General features: G+C 41.3%; 1 protein-coding gene across 4 annotated transcripts in view; it reads right to left on the bottom strand.

The window, feature by feature from the left end:
• The window catches only part of DDR2 (discoidin domain receptor tyrosine kinase 2), a 159,643-nt gene that overhangs the window by 38,174 nt on the left and 98,970 nt on the right, over positions 1–22,499 (bottom strand). For all 4 annotated transcript variants that reach the window (XM_037825470.1, XM_037825469.1, XM_037825471.1 and 1 more), the window contains 4 exons: positions 5,490–5,592; positions 3,835–4,066; positions 3,399–3,546; positions 2,921–3,026 (listed from right to left, as the gene is read on the bottom strand). In XM_037825470.1, coding sequence (XP_037681398.1) covers positions 2,921–3,026; positions 3,399–3,546; positions 3,835–4,066; positions 5,490–5,592 — 589 coding nt within the window. The remainder of the gene's footprint in view (positions 1–2,920; positions 3,027–3,398; positions 3,547–3,834; positions 4,067–5,489; positions 5,593–22,499) is intronic.

Raw genomic sequence — 22,499 nt, forward strand, 5'->3', positions numbered from 1 at the left:
ACCAGAGCCTGGATCTCCCTTCCAAGGCTTTGACATCTTTTTCTTCTCTCTAAGGCTAGGAGAACATAAGTTTACTTGCAATAAATATATTTCCCATCTGTCCCCAGAAAAATAGATCCCCATGAAAGTCTTATGAAAAAGCAACACAAATTAATAAGGAAGCTTGTCAGTTTCTCCTTTGACAAGCAAATGGGGAGGGGATAAGGAAAAAACGTTCCATTTACTTTATATACTTTAGAACATTTGGAATTATTATAACGAGTTTATATTACTCATATATACATTAATTTTAAAAAGAAACTTTTGCTACTATGACTATCCATTTTCTGATACCCCAAATTAGCTTCGTTCTTATCACTCAGTCACATCTCAACCAGATATCTCATTACCTCAGTTATTAAGTGGAAGCTGATTGTGCCTAAATCTCTGTAATTATTTTTTATGTTTTTTCTGGGATCCAGAGCTATATTCCCAGCTACCTCCCTTATTTCTCCATTGCACTGTCTTGTCTTTCCTTTAAACATATATCCTAAAGTAAATCCATCATCATTCCCTACTAAATTAGGTCTTTCACCTAAATTTCCCATTTCTGTCAATTATACTTCCCTTTCATAGTCACCAAAAGTGCATAGTAGACACTAAAAATAAATTTGTTGAATGAATAAATGGCATTCCCATTGTTTCAGTCACTTGGACTGGCATACTTCATCTATCTCTTTTCCTTATTCTACTGTCTTGTCTGCTATATCCGATTGGATTGCAAATGTCCCCTAAATGAATATCCCTTCCTTATTCCCATTCTCACAATCACTATTTTGGCCTTGGTCCTCAATTATTTTCACCAGACAGAATTTGGAGTGAGAAAATGTCCCTCATCACCTCTTCTCTCCATTCAAATCTAACCTTTACATGCTGCTTGATTAATCAGTCTACAACACAGCTCCAATCATGACCTTCCCTAGCTTTAAAAATCTTCAAAGACTCATGATGGTGATGATGATGGAGGAGGAGGAGGACAAAGAGGAGGAGGAGGAGGAGGAAGAGGAGAAGGAGATGAGGAAGAAGAAGACAGAATACTCCTGGTCCTGATATTCAAGTTCCTCCAAAATATGACATAATCTGTCTTGCTAGGCATCTCATCTACTAACTTTGCTACATAAACATGGCCCATGTTTCACTAAACCATTGTTGTTTCCTGGACACTCTCCTAAACTTTACAACCTTGATTCTTTTTCCTTACGCTATTTCCTCCACTTATAATGCAATTTCAATATTCTCTATCTGTGAAAATTCTATCCATTCTTTGGGTCTCCTTTCAGATTTCACCTATTCTGTCATCTCTTTATTGGACCTACAATCAGATAATTTACATGTTTATGGCACTTTTCCTTTACAAAATGTTCTTACACATTTTTATCACTTAAGCCTGAAAGCAAACAGAAGTAGTAATTATTATTACCCCATTTGCCTCACATTCATAGAAAATAAGTAACTTACAGGTTCCATGAATCTGGGTGTTCTCACCCCTAATGCTCCCAAGTGCTTTCCTACTATAGTTAGTCCTCTCCTCCGAAGTCCAGAGAACTCATAGTGTAGCTCTTACTGCTATCCTGGTATCATAGTAATTTATAACCTGTTTTATCCCAGGTTCCCAACTGTAAGCTCCTTAAAAGTTGGTCAATGACTTCATTATGTCTGAATAAGTATCATGCTCAGCCAAATTTCTTGCACATAATAACAGTTGACTTATCAACCTAAACTGAATTCAGTTAATCCCTGATTTCCCTTATGCCTTGAATATGTGCTGGCTAGGGTGAGGCTAAGGGAAATGATATCAAGACAGTTTAAGCAAATGGGGAAGAACAGTGGCTAAGTAGATGGAAAGGAAGTGAGTAGGAATAGAAGACTGGATGAATCAATCTTTGACCAAGGGATGGCAGCTGGGGGGCAGGGTTTTGTTGTCCAACCCTAAGCCAATGCAAGTGCTTTAATTCCTCACTCCCTTTCCTGAGATTTACTAATCCCTCTCTCAGCCATTAGCAACCTCCATCATCTGGTCTGGACTACACTGTGGTATGAACTTTCTCCCAGGATTTTTGCCAAAAAATAACAAGCTAAGAGAAAAAAGTGTGGAGTGGATCAGTAGAAGAATGGTAAGGCTTGGAGTGAAGTGGTATGGACGGGAACACTTCTTATCCAACTCCATGTTCCTACTGTATCTGATCATATTTTCTCCACCATAGCCCCATTGGTCCAGTTCATTCCTACCCATTGGTCCTTTCTTCTGTCCCCAGCTCCCGCAAATCTCTGCTATGGTCAGGTCACTCTTGTCCTCAGCCCTGCTTCCTTTCTTCTACTCCTTTCTACCTTCCAACCCTTCCTCTGCTCCAATTCTTATCTTATTCTAGAAACCTTCCTTGTCTATTATAAGCCTTATCAGTCTCCCTCTGTTCACAATTTCTAATGCATTTATAATTATGGAGTTTATTAATTATTTATAATTAACAAATTCTTGACTTGTCCAATTTATTAATTATAGTTACTCTTATAATTCAATTCTTCTAACACTTTGTTTCCATTAGTAGGCCAATATTTGTGTGAGATCATATGTCATGTTTTGAGAGCCAAACAATATGGCTACCATACTTAAAGCCATGCCACAAAGTTTACCCCTTGCTCTGAGTAATTTATTGTTGTTTTTTTGTGTGATTAACTGGTCTTCGTGAACTAGGCTCTAAATTCCTTGGCAATGAAGACCATTTATTTTACTTCATCTAAATTCTCTACAACATCTAGTAATAGGGTTAAATAAATACTGGTTGGTTGATTGACTGATTATTTACCCCAAGCCATAATAAAGAATTATTCTCTCCTAGTGGGCATCTTCCCATTCTGAAGATCAAAGTTTCCCAGAATTTACCTGTACCCAACAGCTCCATCATAGACAGAATCGTTCAGATAAATAATAGAGCCTCCAGGGAGTACAAACTGCTGCCCAGCTGGAGCACTGTAAGACACCAAACCATCTGCCAAAGGAAACACAATTGTGTCAGTGCTTTGGGGAAGGCCATGCACCCACAACTCAGATCAAGTAACCCAAGGTGCTACCTGAGGCTTCAAAAGTGCAAGGTTATACAGCATGTCCACCCAGGGCTCAGTGTGGACACACAGAGAGTACTGTGAGCAGCAGTCAGCAGAAGAACTCTGAATGCACTATTTAAGATGTAGGGCACTGAGCTCTGGGTGACCGAACAATGCTCCTTCTTTCACTCTAACCAAGAGGGAATCATTTCACTCTAGGGCCTACTAAGCCCATGGCTTTTTTTATTTGATTTTCTTCATTTACCAGGATTGAGGTTCTTAATGTGGTCTGTAAGCTCTCTCTGCCAGAGACCTACCTAGCCAGACACAGCCATAGAGCTCCACCCTCATGCACACATTCATGGAGTGGTCGGTGGCTGGAATGAAACGAACAAATCTGGCCACAATGGGTGGCTCCAAGTCTTTTAGAAAAATGTCATAAGGGTTACTATTTCCATCTAGAACCTGAGGAGAGAGAAGAGAAAGAGTGAAGAGATGCTATGATGTCATGCTGAACTTTCTTCATTCCCCAAGCATTATTGCTTTTGATGGCCCCTCTCCTTTTACTACAAGGAGCAGAATTGTATTTACTCAGCTTTCCCAACAGTCTTGATATTCCTTTCTCTCCCTCCTTTGTTCTCCACCCTGTCTCACCCTCAGTCACTCATTTATGAGGACATCCCAAGCCTGTAGGCACACACATCTACACAGACATCCTGTACAGTTCGATGAGCCAGGGTCTCTTCTTCCTACCTGATTCCCATGCCGGTTCCGCCAAGAGATCCAGCGCGTGCCATCCCGACTGTACTTGATCCTGTACATGGGGGCAAACTCAATGCCATGGCCCCCTGCATGGCGTCCCTGGGTCCCCACAAGGGTGATAAAGTGCAGGCTGTGCAAGTCAACTTGCAGAAACTCCTTTAGGTCATTGGGTTCCACTGGAATCTCAGGGCACCAGGCTCCATCCCCTTCTTCTGAGTCCAGCCTGGGGGGTGAGGGTCAGAGAGAGAGAGGAAAGAACCACAAAACCACAGAGTTGTTTACCAAGCCACAGCAAATAGCTGCCCTGTCCTGAGGGGAGAGAGCAGGCTGGGATCCCAGTCCAGCTGACTCTTTGGGGTCTCCCACCAGTCTCACTGCTACCACAGTACCTACCCACTTGCAGCCAGTTCTTCTCCCAGGGGTACCGTGAATCCCAGAGACATTCACCACCAGGGAGCTAGTGACCTTCAGATCACATGTAGCCTTTATGTCTGGATTTAGAGACCTCAAGGGAGATGAAACCCTTTTTACCCTCTGCTTCCCCACCACATCATTTCACCATCTCTCCTCCATTTCCAGCTTAAGTTTTACATCCCTTCTTGGATGTCAAGTATGGAGCCTTTGGGTGTGAGAGGGAGGGGTAGTAGGATCTCTGGTGGGGCTTATGGAATGCAGTGAAATTTTAAACCAGCAGGATGGGCATGGCAGCCCAGCAAAAACCCATGAAAACTCATGGTGTGGATGAGGGTTAAGAGCACATTAGGGGGGTAGTAAATAATCTGGTTTCATTTTATCTCCTCCAGGCTGAATACCATGAAACAAAATTGTGAAATGAATATAAGGATTATTTTGGAAATCTCTTACCACTTTTTCTCTTCCCTGGAATAGTTGCTTCTCCACTCATAAATGCTACCCCTTGATAGTTGCTCTGTTATCACCTCACCAATCATCGTTCTAATTTTTCACACTCTAAGATATAAATTGCTGAGAAGGTTTAACAAGATTGTTTCTCTTAGGGGTGAGATTCCAGGAAGAGGATTAGACCCCAACCAGCAGAGAAGTATTTGAGTAGGGGATTTATTGATTAAGGGATCCCCTGGTATTTTTACCCCAAGAAACTCACCCCACTCTGTTTATGGGTAAGGATGGCCCTTCTACATGAGATATCCTTGAGAATGGGGAATAACTTTTTGGAGGTCTCAATGACTGGTTAAGCCCTTAACGCTTTGCACCTTGAGTGATACTTCTCAGACACCTACCAAGAAAAGCACTGGGTCTCTTAACTTCCTGTGGCTGACATAACCTGCACCTTGCCATTTCAGCAACTCTGGCCCATCTCCTGCAGCAGCTCACAGTGAGAGGCCAAGTAAAGCAAATTCACTGCATATCAATGAACCCATTTGCTGTGGGTGGTGTAGTTCTGAGGCCTCCATGATTGGGAGGGATTTGTCAGGTCAGCGCTTGCTGCCAAGATCTGAATTCTCTCCCTGAAAATATGCAGAGTAGGGCAGGCCCAGTGATGTCCTTCCCACATTCCCACCAGCTCCCGAGTACCATCCCCTCTTCCCAGTCCCGTTAGTTGGGACTTTGTGTCAGGAAACACGTCTAATCCAGATTTCAGACTTTCTTGGGGTAGCCATTCTCACCTTCCATATTTGGCAGCTGTGGACTCTGACCACTGACTGGAAGCCGTGATGTCCTCATCTGGAATGTGGCCTCCGGACATGCCCAGAGGATAGCGGCATATAGCTGGACCAAGAGAAATTGAAGAGAAAAGAGAGGGGATGCTTTTATTTTTATTTCCAGGGAGAATGTCACTGATTTTTTTTTTGTCAAGGAAGAAGAGGAATTAAGTCTCTTTCTGACCCCAGTTTGACCATTTTGACTCTACTAGCCTTTTCCTCCTGGCCTTGCTTCCAAACTTATTACCATTCGGCCTCCAAGCCCTGAAACCCAGACAAACCTATCTTTTTGTCCAAATTCTGACAAGTAATGTAATATAATATAATGTGCTAATTTATCCTTTGCATTTGATAATAACCCAAGTTTCCCATTCTATTACACCTTAGCAGATGTGTACTTCTAATTAGATTTTTTAGAATCTTTTTTAATGCAATTTTATTGAGCTATAGTCACACAGCATACAATTGCACCAGCTTACTGCTCTGAGAAGAGTATCCAGACTGTAGCACAATGATGAAGGACTCAGGCCAGAGCCTGGCAGACTCCCTGAGTTGAAAAGATAAAGATAAGGGTGCAGAAAGGCCAAGGTGGCCAGGTTAAATTATAGGATGGCAGGTTAAATTTGAATTTCAGCTTAAAAAATGAATAGTTTTTAGTATAAGTATGTCTCATGCAATAAAAAGTTACAGACATAAGGAAACAGGAAAACTGAATGCATAATAAGAAGGAAAAATTCAACCAATTGAGACTGACTTAGAACTAATACAGATGCTAGAATTAGAAGACAAGAACATTAAGACAGTTATTATAACTGTATTACATGTGTTCCAACAGGTAAGTAGATCTATGGAAACATAACAAAGATAAAAATCGCATGACTGGTGATAAACCTTGAATGTGTGAGAATATACATTAGAAGAGGTTAACAGCAGATTAGACATTAAATAAAAGATTAGTGAACTTAAAGATATAGCAATAGAAACAATCCAAAATGAAACAAAAATGGAAAAAAATTAGTCAAATGATAAGCAAACAGAGCATCAGTGATTCGTGGAACAATTTCAAACATCCTAATCTACATGGAAATGGAGTTCTTAAAGGAAAGGAGGACAGAAAAACATTATGGAAAGAAATAATGGTAGAAAAATTACCAAATTTGATGAAAATTATAAACGCAAGGAGCTCAATGACCCAAAGCATAAGAAACATGAAGAAAACAACATAACAACATATTATAATCTGGTTGTTTAAAACTAGTGATAGAGAGAACATTTTAAAACAGTCAGAGGAAAAAGACACATTATGAACAGAGGAATAAAGTTTAGGATGACAGCAAATTTCTCACTGGAAACAATGCAAGGGAGAAAACAGAGGAACAACATTTTTAAAGCAATGGAAACAAGTAAACAGAAATCTGACCAACCTAGACTTCTATGCCCAGGAAAAATGTATTTCAAAAATGAAGGTGAAATAAACATGTTTCCATACATATGGAATTGTTGCTGATGTTATCACCAACATTGGGGACTGACAGCTTGATGTGCCGAGCCCTCTGTCTTGGGGCTTGCACCTATGAAGCTTGTTGCTGCAAGGAGCAACACTGATGCATCCTCTGCATCCTCCCCCAGCTCTTCAGGGGGTCCCAAATATATATTGTTATTCTCCACCTGAATTACTTTAGGATATGTTGCTATTTCACTCTAATCTATACAAACCTACCATAGCTCACTTCCTATTCCAAGTTCCATGTATTTGTAGTGTTTGAATAAACTGACTGCAGAAGTTATATTGTTTAGAAAATATAGATCCTACACCAAATAAACATCTCTTCCCTTGGTCTCACATGGAAGTTGAAGTTTTAACACACAGTCAGTTCCAACTTTTACCCTTTGGCCCAATTTGCTCTAGTCTTAACCAGATCTGCTTTATTCATATCTCTAATTGAAGTCTGGGCTCTATTTCAGCCTTTTTTTTTTTTTTTTTTTTTTTTAGCAGTTGCCGTATGTGTTAATACTGATATTCATATCTGCCAAGCTCTGGTGCTGAATTTCAGGTGTAACACAGATACCCAATGTTCCAGAGACCAATCAGGTTACACATTAAAGGATCAACATCTCAGAGTTGAGATAGCCATTACAATTCAGGAATAAATTTGACTGCTGTAAGAGCTTACAATCTAGGGACCACTGCAATAATCATTTCCCTGTTAGGCTGTGCTCTATAGATTCAATTCTCAGTTTACACATTGTAGTTAGTCCATATTGGTGAGGCATGACAGTGTTTGCCTTTGTTTCTGGCATACTTCACTCAACATGCTGTCTACAGGATCCATTCACCTCGTTGCGTGTCTCACAGCTTCACCCCTTCTTGTAGTTGCTCAATATTCCATTGTATGCACACACCACAGTTCACCATTCTGTTCCTCAGTGTTCAGCAGTCTTTTTTGTAGAAATTAACAAAATGATTCAAAAGGTCACATGGAAATGAACTTGGAATAGGCAAAACAATTTTGAAAAAGATCAAAGTGGGAGAACTAATATCAAATTTTACAACTTACAAAGTTACAGTAATCAAGACATGTGGTATTGGCATAAAGATAGTCAAATAGATCAATGGAACAAAAAAGAGTCCAGAGATAGAACCACAAATACATGAACAAGTGATTTTCTACAAAGGTTCCCAGCAATTCACTGGAGAAAGGATAGTCTTTTTAACAAATGGTGCTAGAATTACCAGATATTCAAATATAAAATAAATGAACTTTGACACACACCTCAAACTGTCTACAAAAATTAACTCAAAATGGATCATAAACCTAAAAGTAGAAATCATAAATGTTTTAGAAGAAAAAAGGAAAAACTCTTCGTGGCCTGCAGTTAGATAAAAAAATTCTTATGTATTACACCAGAAGTGTGAGTCACACAAAATCAGATTTATAAATTGGACTTCATCAAAATAAAAAACTTCTCTTCAAAAGACACTGCTAACAGAATGAAAAGACAAGCCACAGACTGGGAGAAAGCATTTGCAAATATTGTATCTGATAAGGACTTGATTTCAGAATATATAAAGAACTCTCAATACTCAATAGTAAGAAAATAAATAGCCTACTCAAAATTGGGCACAATATTTGAACAAACATTACCAAAGAAGACATATGGATAGCAAATAAGCACGTTAAAAGATGCTTAGAGAAATCAAATCTAAACCACAAGGATGTAACAATAGACATCTATTAGACGAGCTAAAATGTAAAAGACTATTCATAACAAATTTTAGCAAGGATGTGGAGGAACTGGAACTCTCATACACTTCTGGTTGGAATGTACTTTGAAAACAGTTTAGTAGTTTCTTACAAAGTTAAACATACAACATCATATCATGCAAACATTCCACTCCTAGATATTCACCCGAAAGAGAAAAAGGCATATATTCTTACAAATAATTACACATGAATGTTCATAGCAGCTTTATTTGTAATAGAAAATCCAAATTTAGGCAACAACCCAAATGTCCAGTAACAGGTAAATGGATAAATTGTGACATATCCATACAATGGAAAGCTGCTCAACAGAGCTGGGAGTAGGATGAGCCAAGTGGGGAGCCTAGGATGGAAAATGTGAGGGGGCACTCTCTCTCGGGCTCCTGGAAGGGACGGCACTGCATCTGCGTGCCTCTGAGAGTGAGGGCACTGCATTCTGGGCACCTCACTTGCCTCACCCTAGCCCTGACCCTTCTATTCAGCAGAAAAAAAGAATGAACTATTGATGCATGTGATGACATGGATGATTTCAAAATGATTACGCTGAATGAAAGAAGTCAGACAAAAAGAGTACATACAATCTAATTCCATTTATATGTAATTCTAGAAAATGAAAATGAATCAATCTATAGTGACAGAAAGCAAGTCAGTGGTTTCCTGGGGAAGGGAGGCGTAGGACAGAGGAACTACAAATGGACACAAAGAAACTCTTGGTGGGGATGGATATGTTAATCTTCTTGATTATGATGATGATTTCATGGGTTTATATGTCTGCCGAAATTTACCAAATTGTACACTTTAAATGTGTGCAATCATCCCTGAATAAAGCTGTTTTTAAAAAAGTAACCTCTGGGGCAGGATAAAGTACCGAGATATTGATTTGTGTACTTCCACTGTGTATTGCCCTCCCCATTCCTAGCAGGTAACTGGACCTTCAATTTCCTTCACCCCATGAGAAGTTTAGGTTTACAGAACAGAAATCAGAAACTGCTGGAAGACAAACAGCTTCCTCAAAAGCCTGCTCTTGTTAAGGAAAAAGAAGAGGCTTCCCTAGGCTTGGAAGGAAACAGAGGTAGGTGAAAATATAGTACTAACAGGTACCAAGCCCCATTTCCTGGAAGTGCCCTGGAGAGGTGGCAAAACATCAGAGGGAAAAGGCTTCATGTGAGTGAGCTTGGCACAAGCTTGGCACAGAAACAGCAGAACTCCTGTCCTTAGTGAACATCATGAGTTTGGAAAATGAGGCTATCCACAGCTACCACAATGAACTGAAGTCAAGAGGGCCTTCCTGCCTGTATCCTACCAAATAAAGCTCCTACATTCTTGTCTGAATCTAGGAAACAATCTGCTCCCTTCTGCTTTAGGAAAGGGGAGCAAAGCTCTGGGCCAAAGACTAGCTGATAGTTCCAGAGACAGTATGATTAATTAAAGCTACATGCAGGCAGATTTGGCAAGAAACATGGCCTTATACCTAACAAAGTAGAACTTCTATGCTCAATGTCCACTGCATTTTCCAAGTCAGATTTGGCTCAAGGGCTGAGCATGGGGATTTGGTATCATTTTGCCTATTCTAATCAAGTGTATAATTTCTCCATCTGAGGTGATAGGTTCCTCAGATAACCACCTTGCTTGAATCTTTGGTGCAAATTGGAATCATTTGGGATGAAAAGTCAAATTCTCAAATTCTAAACTCTCTTGGATGTGAAATTGAAGGGAGGACTGAAGATGAGGAAATACTAAACCAGAATAGAGCCAAAGCTACCAAAGAATGAGGTCAATGCACATTTTGAAAACAAAAAATATTGCACACAGGGCATGGCCCTCTCTTCTGCTTCAGCCCACATGCAGCTAAAGCCCAAGCTGACTCAAGACCTGCTCTGGCACACTCCTTAATGCTTTTCCTACATATTGCTGGGTGTTTCAGTCCTCAGCACTATTAACTTAATGAGCAAGGAGATACTTCTGGAGGCCTTTAACCTGTGCTACATGCCCCGGTCTGGTTTACCAGAACGCTTGCATTGGCACTGGGGACACAAGACCAGTTAATAATAATGTAGAATTTTGCTTTCCCTTTTTCATTGCCCTCAACTCCACCTCACTTTCTCTGCTTCAGCCAAACTGGACTCCTTGCTGTACCCCAAACACACTATGTGCACTTCTTCTTTGGGACTTCCCATTTATTGTTTAGGCATTTAATCTGTAATGTAAGAATCTTCAAAGGGTCAAGGAAAAAGAACTGGAATACTGTATTTTCCATTTTTTTTTCACATTTTAACATCTATGAAATGTGGAGGCATCTTACAAGAAAATAGTGAATAATCGTTTATTTGGTAGTGTTTTTTTCTTTCATAGAGGTACATAAAGTAAGTGTGCATCTTAGGGTCAGTGGTTTCTTAAATTTGATGAAAAAACAGCATCCATTTAGAAGCAATCATCAAGTGTCAGGCAAGGCAAACAGCATTTTCACAGGCATAATTTCACATTTCCCACTAATCTCCCACTTCACAGGTGAGTGTTTAAATAACCACTCCGGCTTGGGAACCATTGAGTAAAATACAAACTCGGGTGAGAATCTGACTCCAAAGGCTGTGTTCCCATTAAGCGCCACAATTGCTGAAAATCAAAAGACTTCAAATTCATTCTTGGGTCTACCACTTATACCATGTGGGATTTGAGCAAGCTTCTCCTTCTTGGATCTCAGTTTCCTCATGTGGAAAGCTAGGGAGCTGAATTAGACATTCTCTAAGGCAGTGGCTCCCAAAAGCCAATCCACGCACCATTGCTTTAGAATCTCCTGGGGAGATTTTAAAACACAGGTTCATGAGCCCCATCCCTAAAGAAGTTGAGCCCAATGACCTGAATATTTTTAAAGCTCCTATATTAGTCAAGGTTCTCCAGAGATATAGAACTGACAGGATATATATACGTGTGTGTGTGTGTGTGTGTGTGTGTAAATATTATGAGATTTTTTTTTACTAGGAATTGGTTGATGCATCATGAGGATTGGCAAGTCCAAATTCCATAGATTAGTCTGCAAGTTGGGAACTCAAATGAAGATTTCGATGAATTCCAAGGAGAAGCTGGCTGGCTGAAGTAGAGATAGAAAATCATCTTTCTGACTCCTGAAATCATCAGTCCTCCCTTTCAGGCCTTCATCTGAAGGCATGAGATGTCTTTCATTGCTGAAGGCAATTTCCTTTGTTGATTGTAGAAGTAATCAGCAATAGATGTAATCAACTGACTAATGATTTAAATCCACAAAGTATGTCCACAGAACCCAGTGGTTTCTTGACCAAACAACTGGACTCCATAACCTAGCCAAGTTGACATGAACTGAACCATCGTAGCTACCCTGGTGATTCTGCTGTGCATCCAGGCTTGGGAATCACTGCTCCCAGGACCAGAACAGCTTGGATACGTGATGACTATCTGGGGACATGCCAGGCAGCCAGAGAAGCCCATGTTCACAGTTCCACTGGGCTTGCATTCCTGACTATCGTGCATCAAAATTTACTGGGTCATGAATATAATGAGAACCTCTGCTTCTCAGAATATCTGAAAACCAGAAGTGGGGAAGTAGGGTTGCATGTTTTATGTCATGATATTGCTGCAGATAACTTCCCCACCCAGGCACCGCTTATCCTGGGAACAGCAATCAGACAGTTTTGACAGACTGCTGCTGCTGCAGCTGCCTTTAAGGAACATTTCAGTTGAATTATATTTCCTGGGCTCAGGAATCCTTTTTATTTTGTTCCTCACAGAATCATCCCAGAACTTTCCCTATTTAACTGATTAAGAAAATAAGGTTAAAAAAAAAAAAAAGATTTAAAATGGAGAGGGTTAAGGAGTAGAGGGAGGGAAGGACATCCCACATAGGACACTGATATTAGGTGACATAGGAGTGCCAAATCCCTTCCAGAAGGTTCTAGGGACTCCTTACAGGACCGCATTTCACATATCATTGTGTTATATCAGTGGTTGTCAAAGTGTGCTCCCAGGACCAGCATCGGTCAACATCACCTGGGAACTTAGAAATGCAAATTCTCTATCTCCATCCCAGATCTACTGAATCAGAAAACTGGGGGTGGGGCAAACTGTGCTTTAACAACCACTCCAGATGATTCTGATGCACATCAAGTTTGAGAAGTAGGGGACTGAATGGATGAGATGAGGCTTCAATTCTCCAAATAAAGTAAATGTTAAATGTGACAGGGCTCCCCGCTCCTCCAAACCCTCCAGCCCTTCCATCATCCAAAGAGGTGTAAACCAGCTGGGCATGGTCAGAAGAGCCACAAAGCCATTGAAGAGAATTTGAAGAGCTCTCCCTGAGTCAAGATGGTTGGCTCATAACCTTTCTTCCTAGAGAATGATAAAGAGTTCTTAGAGAAGAAGAGCTCAAGGGGTGAGAAGCAAACTTGACTTTTGAAAATCATCCCAGCCCAACATCAAGTCCTACAAATTCTGTGCCCCACATATATCTTGAGTCCAGCCATTTCTCTCCTTCTTCACTCCTCCCATGAAGGGCCCAGCCTCTGCCACCTTACATCTTAACTACTTTAATGGCCTTTGAGCTCCTCTTCCTTGTCCCTCTATTATCCTTTCTCCACAACAGCCCACGTGAGCTTCCTATCTAATTCTGACATTTTGCTCCCTGCATTCTTTTCCATTCTTAGGAAAATGTGACCCAAAAGGTCTGCATGACTGGGCATCAGCTTACCTCTCTTACCTCAAATGGAACCACCCCCAAATCTTTTCTCTCTATATTTCAGCACACTGGCTATATTTCAACTTCATAAATGCACAAAATACCTTTCAGTCTCAAGCTCTCTTGATATATGATGCTCTCTTTACTTGGAATGCTCTTCCTCACCTATTTCCCCCTTCATCTGCTAACTCCTGCTTATCCTCCAGCACTCTCTCAGGGAATCCTTCCAAACCTCACACACCACCACCTCCAACACATGCACACACACACACACACACACACACACACACACACACACAGATGAGTTAGAATCTCCGTTATATTCTCTTAAAGCACACTAATTTTATTTGTAGCATTTTTGCCTTTGTATTATAAATAATTGTTAATTTCAGTCTCCTCACCAAACAGTAACTGTTGTGAGGGCAGAAACCATGTCTGCCTTTCTCTCTGTTGTATCCCCAATGTCCATGGGTGTCTGGTATTAACAGAATGCACAATAAATATCTGTTGAAAAAGTGACAAAATAAGAGTTTTCTGCTGTTCATTATTACAGGCTTAAAAATGAAGAACTTGGAAGCTAGCAGCTCTACTAATGGGTTTAATCAGGGAGCAGATATATGAGGCTTCCTTGTATACCTGAGTCACCACATATTTTATTGCAACCTATCCTTTTGTTCATGTATTTATTTTTAAAATATATTTACCATATGTTCAAATATTTATTTAACAAATACATTCCTGCTATGTGTCAGGCACTCTACTGAAGATTCAGCAGTGAGCAAGACAGATAAAATGATTTATCTCATGGACCTGATATTCCAGAAGGGGAAACAGACAATAGACAATAGATTTTCAACAATCAAGTTGATAGATAGCTACTACCATTCCTGATAGTGTGACAAAGCTATAGAAAATACTAAAATATGGTATGGGAAAATGTGATGGTGGTAGTAGGGGTGGACTCTTTTAGGTAGCATCCTTCACACAGATTTTGTTTCACTTGTACTTGCTTATCTCTTTATTGAAATTGTAAGCACTTTGAGAAACGTTCAACACACAATTGGCAAATAGATAATTGGACAAAAGGATAGAGAGATGGATAGACAGATGGAAGGATGAAAGGAAGAATGGAAAAAGGAGAATGGACTCTTAAGGGCAGGTACTGTAATTGATTGATTTCTCTATCCCAGACCCTCACAAAGCACCTGGCTGTAGTAGGTATGCAGCACATGTTTGCTGAAGAAACACCCTGCTCAGCTGCTTTTCAGCAGTCTGTGTTTCTCTAATGAGAATCAAGGTCTGTCAGAGTGAGGACCATCTGGCTCCCAGCCCACAACCATCTCCAAAGGGTAGTGAGCAGCAAAGGTTGCTCTTTTAAGAACCTCTTGAGCATCTTCATGACAGAAAGAGAAGCTCCAGCACGGATGTCAGTCAATAGCCACTTGATTACTATCCACCAAGCTGCACTGAGGAGGGGTCCCCAGCCTTTGGTAAGGAGAAGCACAGAGGACTGGAGACAAGGTGGCTGGCAAGACTCTTGCTCCTTGCCTTGAAAAGGATCCACAGGTCAACTCCACAGTAAGGCTCTGGATTTCAAGTATTCTCTTTGAACCATGGGAGTATGGCCAGAGGCATAGAAGTTGGGACTGAGGAATGTAAGGATGAGCATAAGAAGTTCAGAGATAAGAACCAGGAAAGCAGCAATAGCCACATTATGAAATTAGGTAAAGTTTCTCAGTGAATCAGTAATCCAGGCGACTCAGAGAAAGGGCACAGGAAAATGAACAAGCTGATCTTGGATGATCTTTCTCATCCTACTCGGTCATTGGAACCAGGATGGGCCTTGGCTAAGAGCAACCAACATGGGACTTCTCAGCAGTATCAGTGTGGTTTTCCTATTGAATATGCCTATTTTCGGTAAATTCCTTCTGTGGAAAGAAGTCCAGCCAATAGCAAACACTCAGAATTTCCACGTTGGCTCAAGTCCTAAATGTTAGGACCCCTTCCTTTGTCCCCAAGCCCACTTCCTTTTTCATCACTTCTTCCAATCATCCCCTGAGCACCACATTATAAAATGTCAAGAAGCATTAAAGGGTGGAAACCTGCAAGGGTAGCAAGAGGTCCTGCAGCAAAGAAGTATCCCCTGATTTTGCTTGCTGAGTTGCTTGGGGGTTTCCTGATGTTTCTGCTACCTACCAACCTCCTGAACAGAGAAGCCAATCCACTTTTCCAGTTTCCCAGAGTGGAAAACTACCAGTGCCGGCTGCTCCAGCCCAGCCGAGAGCTTGATTCCTCCCATGCTCCAGTAGGGCCTGGCAAGCAGGCTGAGTGAGGAGAGACAGCTGCCACAAGGGCCCAGCTGCCCAAGAATTATTTTTCACACTCTCCTGCCAAAGTTGAGAGCCTGAAAGGGACGCTTGTTCCATGATGTTTACCATCTCACTACTCGCTCCAGACCACAGGCTCCCCGTCAATGAGTGCCCTATGTGCAGCTTCCAGGAAAACACATACATGACCCACGTGAGGCCTGAGACCCGGAGATCTGACACCTGGGCCTCTCTGGGCACAGGGAAGACAAGGCTGACCAGGGTGGGAGGGATTATGGTGGGGCCCAAGGCAGTATTCCCTCTAAAGGGACGTCTACAATCCTAAAAACTTTGGAGCCAGGAAGAAACCAACCATCCCACTGGCTCCATGGTAAATATGAGAACTTCCTAGGCCCAAGAAAGGTGAACTGACTTACTCAAAGACACACAGCTGGCTGGTGTATCCAGGACTGAAGTTCAGGTCTCCCAACCCCTGTTTCCTCTGTCTTCTACAACAGGCTACCATGATCCAGTCAAAGAAGCCATCACCTGGACTCCTGCTCCCCACAAGTGTCACCCAACAGGCCACTTCATACTAGCAGGTAAATGTCTACATATTGGGATGCTCCTAGGGACCAAGGAAGATTATTTGAGTTTCCTTATTCAGTCTGCATGGCTATTATTTAGGTACAATGAGGCTATTTCACCAAGACTACTTTGCCCAAGTTGAAATTCCCCTTATGAGTAGCCCCTTAGAATTGCAGTTTCCCTGGAAGCTCAAAATACTTGCCAGAAACAACTGTTGTAGAGCACAACGTGAACCCTAAATGAAATGGGGGAAATAGGGATCCTCAAACCATAGTGGATTTCAGGGTACTGAAGTATGGGCTACTATACATTCTGCTTCCTGGTGAACAAAATCAGTGAAGGCTTCACAGTATAATAAAATGTCCTTTCCTCTAAAAAGGAAGCTAAGCCAAAGAGGCAGCTAGATAGCTGTGAAGGTCAGGAGTTGAGGAGTAAACCATGGGATGGTTTGGAACCACGATAGGTCTGTGCTCAAAATTAGATCCCACCACTTCCACATTATGTGGCCCTGAGTCAAGTCATTAAACCTCTCTGAATCTCAGCTTTCTCATCTTTAAAACTGAGATAATACTCCTGCCAAGCAGGGTTGGGATAGAGATTCGATATAATGAATACAAAGTACTTCGTACTCTTTGTGGAATGCATTAGGAGCTCAATAAATGATATCAAGTGAGAGGAGGAGAGGAGCTGATGAGCTTTAAAATATTGTGTTCTCTCTCTCTTAAGCAATCAGGAGGTTTTATGACTTTGGAAAGGTTAAGTAAGTTTCAATCCCTTGTTTAAGAGTATTAATAGTACTTGTTTATAGGAATGCAGTGAAGAATATATGACCTAATATATGCCTAGTGTTTATAGCAATAATGTTTAACAAATGTTAGTGACTGATAATTTTAATTATTTTTACTGTGACTCTTTCTGAAAAAAATTTGAATCAGCTTCCAAAGTTGCATAAGATATACGAAAATAAAAATAAATAAGTGAGGGAGTATGGGTTACAGGGAAAAGAGAATAGGAACAATAACATACGTTAGAGCTAAAATTCTTATCTAAAATATATTACATTTGGTTCTACACCCTTCTCTGGTGATGGGCCTCAAATTTGGCTCTCAGTTTCCTAGCAGCCAACTCAAAAAGTAAAACATGATCAGTTAGCATGAATCACAGTGGCAATAGGTAAAAATTAATTTCTTTTGTTTTTGTTTCCAGGGGGAACTGGGGAGCTGCCCCTGAGAATAACTGAAAGAGCTAGATAAAACTCATGAATCACCCATGTAAAGACATCTGACTGTCCCTGAGGCAATGAAAATGGAGGGACTGTGACATCATAGAAGGGAGGACTTCCAAGAGGTAAGATTGTTTCTGCAGCCACTTTTAACCATTTGCCAATTTAAAGCATGGGCAGGAAGCTGACTCTGGCCTTTGCACCCCTAGAGGGCTGCTGAGGGGGACAAAATTAGCTGAGCTTTTGAAAGAGATTTGAGATCCCTCAAGCAGACAGCCAGTTTCTCAGCACATTTCCTGAATTCTGGGGCCGTAGGGGAGAGAGAAACCCTCTGAAAATCCAGGCTGAGTTTCTGAGAGTCTGACAAGACAAAGATTAGAGATCAGGACCCACCAGGAAGAGAGGCCTTAGAGAACACACAAGGAGTTTTAAAAAGTATGGAGTGACCAAGAATTCAAGCTTATATTCTACCAACTACACAGACTGAAGATGCTCTACTTTGCCAAGTAAGGGCAGATCCAACTGCTTTAACTGTTGGCCAGTCTGGACGTTGGGGTGACATCCTCTTATGAAAGCCAAAGATTCAAACCATTCATAAGTAGAAGACCACCCTAGCTTCACAGGGAAGTGGACCAAACCAGTTTTCACCCACAGGCAGGGCATTTCAGTGGCTATAAATAAATGAAAAGGTGTTTAAATTTATCCAAATATGTGTAAAATTTCTTACTCTTGGCATTTCAAGGAAGGAATTCAGAGTCAGTCTTTCAGGTGCTGTAACCTATATTCAAGATATAAGGACTAATAAGTGCACCGTCTATGAATACACAATGCTAACTTAGGAAACAATTTTTCCTCTTAAGGAGAAGTCAAGGATTATTTGTATTTAATGAAGGAACACAATCAGTAACCAAAGATATATTGTGCTATTCTTTTTTTTTTTTTGGAAGGGGGCGGGGAGTACAGCTTTCTATCACTGAACCAGTTTCTCAATAAGAAAAGCTACAACAAAATACTAAATCTTGGTCTATCTAACCTACTAAAAACCACACATTTTTTAAATGTAGCTCTCTTGAAGGTGAATTTACCCTATCCCCATAGCCAGGTCTCTCTTCATGGCAATATAAAGGAGGGACACCTTTAGGGATTTAGGAACAGCTTGGAAGCCTCAACCTCCCTGGCAGCCTGGGGCTGTTCTGCCATTGCAAGGGGATGTACTCTCCTGGCCTTGGACACCAGAAGGCTGGACCCTGGTGCTACATGTTAGTAGCTATAGCTCAGGGGATCTCGGTCCTCCTCCTCCTGATCAACCCACTCCATGCTTAGCATCCCCATCATACAGAGGGATGATATTCATATGGTCTCTTTCGCAGCTTCTCAACATCTTTGTGAGATCAAGTCTCACATGGCATTGTTTAGATCTTCTTTCACAAAAAAAAAAAAAGAAAGAAAGAAAAGAAAAGAAAAGAAAATTCAGAGAAGTCTGGAAGTTTCTTGACTTCCTTTCTTCACCCCTCTCCTTATTCCTCAAACATTTATTGATTGCCTAGATGAGCCAAGCACCATGATGGTGCCATCCATAAATATACAAGAGTTCATCATCGCACCAAGTAAGATAAAGGCCAAAGTCGTAAACATCTGCAGAGCAGGAAAAACAAGTTGCATATTTTTTATCAGCTCATCATCTCCCACTTAAGCCCATAAAACACCTCACTGTTTTGAATGTTTTAACCTTTACCTTACTGTGTATGTGTCCAAACCACCAAAGAATTCTGGGAGGCCTATCTTGTCACATTCCAAGGTCTTCAGAGACTCGCTGCCTAAGACCAAGAGCTGAGCCAACAATCACAGTATTCTCCTTAGAATAAACACACTGTAATGGATATGCTCAGGCTGAACCAGAGTTCAGGGCTGTTAGAAGCCCCCATTCCCCAAAGGCAACTTGAGTCTCTCTTAGAGACCACAAGGGATCATAATGGGCTTTTCTCTGTTTCCTCCTCCATCATCTGCCTGATAGAAACTATTGTTTTGTGGTGTTTGGGTTATTTTTATTTCCTTCTCTTCCAAAAGTAACAACTAACAACACAGTATTTACACATAACTTTCTAAAGCCCAACCACTTCCTTTATCTTATTTGGTCCCTTGCAGTAAATCTGTGTAGTGCAGAGAGCAGAGTTTATTGTCCCCGTTTTATAAGTGAGCAAAGTAAGGGACAGATTTACCTAAAGTCACAATACTAGACAGTGACAGAACTGCAACTAGAATCTAGACCTGTCTTCCCTTACCATGCACTGATCACCATACCATGCTGTCACCACACTCCACTGTCACCACACCATCTCCACACTGCGTATGGTGTGATCTGAGGGTCAAAAAGAACCACCAAGTTGGGGAACAACGTGGACACAGGGCCCAGGAGGCTTACACCTGCCTAAATCTTAGAATGTCCTGGTTCCAGGATTTGTTGAAATAGGTTAGTAGGAGGAACATGCATTCTGGGAGGGGGACATGACATAGCAGCTTGTTCACTCATCGCATACATTTGGTCTCAGAATTATGGGGTTCCTGTTTTTGCTGTCCCCCTAACTTCACTTTCATTCTCCTGACCCTTCATGACAACTGACCCCACCCTGCTGTTCTCCTGTTTGCACCTCTGTGCCTTTTCCTAAGTTCAAATGCTCTCCCTTCTTTTCATCTGGCTCTACCTCTTCAGGTTCTATCTTTTTAAAAGCTTCCTTTTCCCTTTCCTCCAGGTATGATAGGTGTCCCTCTTCTTGTAACCCATAGTAACCCACACTATTATAGTTCTCACAACTTTGCACATTATCTCTTTAGGACTCTCTTTTCCTCAGTAAACCATCTTGAACATCTCCAGTACAGGGAGGTTTCTTTCACATCTCTGTATCTCCAGGTACACCGTAGGGACCTCACTAAATGTTTATTAAAGGAAACTGCATTGGAATGAAGTTCTTTGGACAGGTTTAAAGCTAGAATCATCTTTTCTGAGAAGGTCTTGCAAGTTTCCTTTTGTTGATCTCCAAAGATGTAGATACCAAGCTACCCTCCCAGTGCATCACAGCTCTCCAGGACAGGTAGATCCTCCATCATAGCTGATTCCTCAAATTACAAGCACCTCAATATTTTTGCATGAAAGCACAGTGCTTGGGAAATAGCTCTGAGAGGGAGGAAGTTGCTGAGAATGCTAGGCTACCAGGGTAGCACTGTGTTTCTGTGTAGCCTGAAGACTTTGGGAAATAACTGTAATGCAAATAGATTCTTCCTGCAACATTAAATAGCTGTACCATGCCACCAGCCCAGTTGGAGTCTTCAAAGGCAGGTGATGCACAGCTCTTAATGCTGGCTTAGAGGGTCAGCTTCTGATTCTGTCCATCCTTTTTCTCCCTCCTCACATTTTCCCCTTATTCCTTTCTGCTTTTCTTCTTTCTCTCCTTTCCACCTCCCTTTTCCTCCATCACAGGTCCTTTTGAAATAGGCCCCTGCATCTTGAATGAATTTTGGGCACGCTTCTCAATGAACCTGCTATCCTTGAGAAGCAAACTGACCTCAAGTTCCACACTCTGCAAACTATAGGTATGCTATGCTTTGCAAAACTCACTGGTTTTTAAAGATAATCGCTAAAGAAGTTAAATCAGGTTATTGTTCACACTGCAAAAGGATTCTTCATTTTATAAAAGAGTCCAGAAGTCACAGGATCTCTTTAAATCAGGGGTAGACTGAGCACAGCTAATAGGAGGTAAATAAAGCATTTTTGTGATAACCCTGTAGCAGGTTGCATGACCTTTCGAATACTGACCTGAAAGGGACCACCAGTTTGAGACTTGTGCTTTAAATAATGCTCTTCTAGTGTTTTAAGTTATCAATTGCTTTATAAAGAACTGACCCAAATATTTGGTACATGATAAGTACAAATAGAAAGAAGGAAGGCAAAAATGAATAAATGAGTAGACATATAAAGCAAATTAGTCATTTTGTTGCTGCACAAAGCCCTCGGGGTTGCACTCTTTTCAGTATCTCGACCAGCATAATATTGAAGATTTGAGCTGATTGATATGAACATAAATAAATACATACACACACCCACACATTTTACATATTTGTGTTGTCATATATTCAGATACTATTTCATGTCTATATCAGTCTATCGATGTCACACACCTATAGCTCTATAATAAATAGCTTGATCCTATCTCTTCAGGCTCCCGGATTTCTTGTCAGCTTTCGGGAAAGCACCAATATGCAAGGATGTGAGACAGCAGTCATGTACACCCTGTGGCCCCATTGCTGGGTCTCCATGGTAGCCAGACTCACTGGCCCCTGTTCTGTTCCTCAGAACATTGTTGGCGCCCCCACAGGGGAATCCTGAGCACACCTGAACTGCATAGGTGATGGTAAAACCCGAAAGGTCCAAGAAAGGAACAGTGTGTGGTGTCCTTCCTGCAGCTTCATGATTGTGCTCCAGGCCCGGAGGTTTAGAAGAGGTAGCCAAGGGTCCCTACCCCTGCTGACCACACAAAAGTGGGGCTCTGTCCTTTCTTGCATTACCTCCAACTCATCTCACCACATTTACAAGTGAGGGATCTGAGCCACAGGGCACAGACTACCGAACAGCAGGGTAAAGGCAGATGTTTAGAGTATAGACGAGGGGGTCAGCTAGCTACTTTGGATTGTAAGGTTGTTTTTATGCAAAGATGCATTTGGAACTCTTCCGTCCCAAGACATAAGACCCAGACGGTGTGGAAAAACCTGCCCTTGTCTGATACAGAAAAGAAGATAATTTTAAAGTTAAATTACAGAAGGAGATAATATAGGACAATGGAAAGACTAATGAAGTCTGCCACCATGGCAGCACAATATATGAAATTAAGTTAGGAG

The sequence above is a fragment of the Choloepus didactylus genome, chromosome 2, assembly GCF_015220235.1.
Source record: "Choloepus didactylus isolate mChoDid1 chromosome 2, mChoDid1.pri, whole genome shotgun sequence".
Taxonomy (NCBI): domain Eukaryota; kingdom Metazoa; phylum Chordata; class Mammalia; order Pilosa; family Megalonychidae; genus Choloepus; species Choloepus didactylus.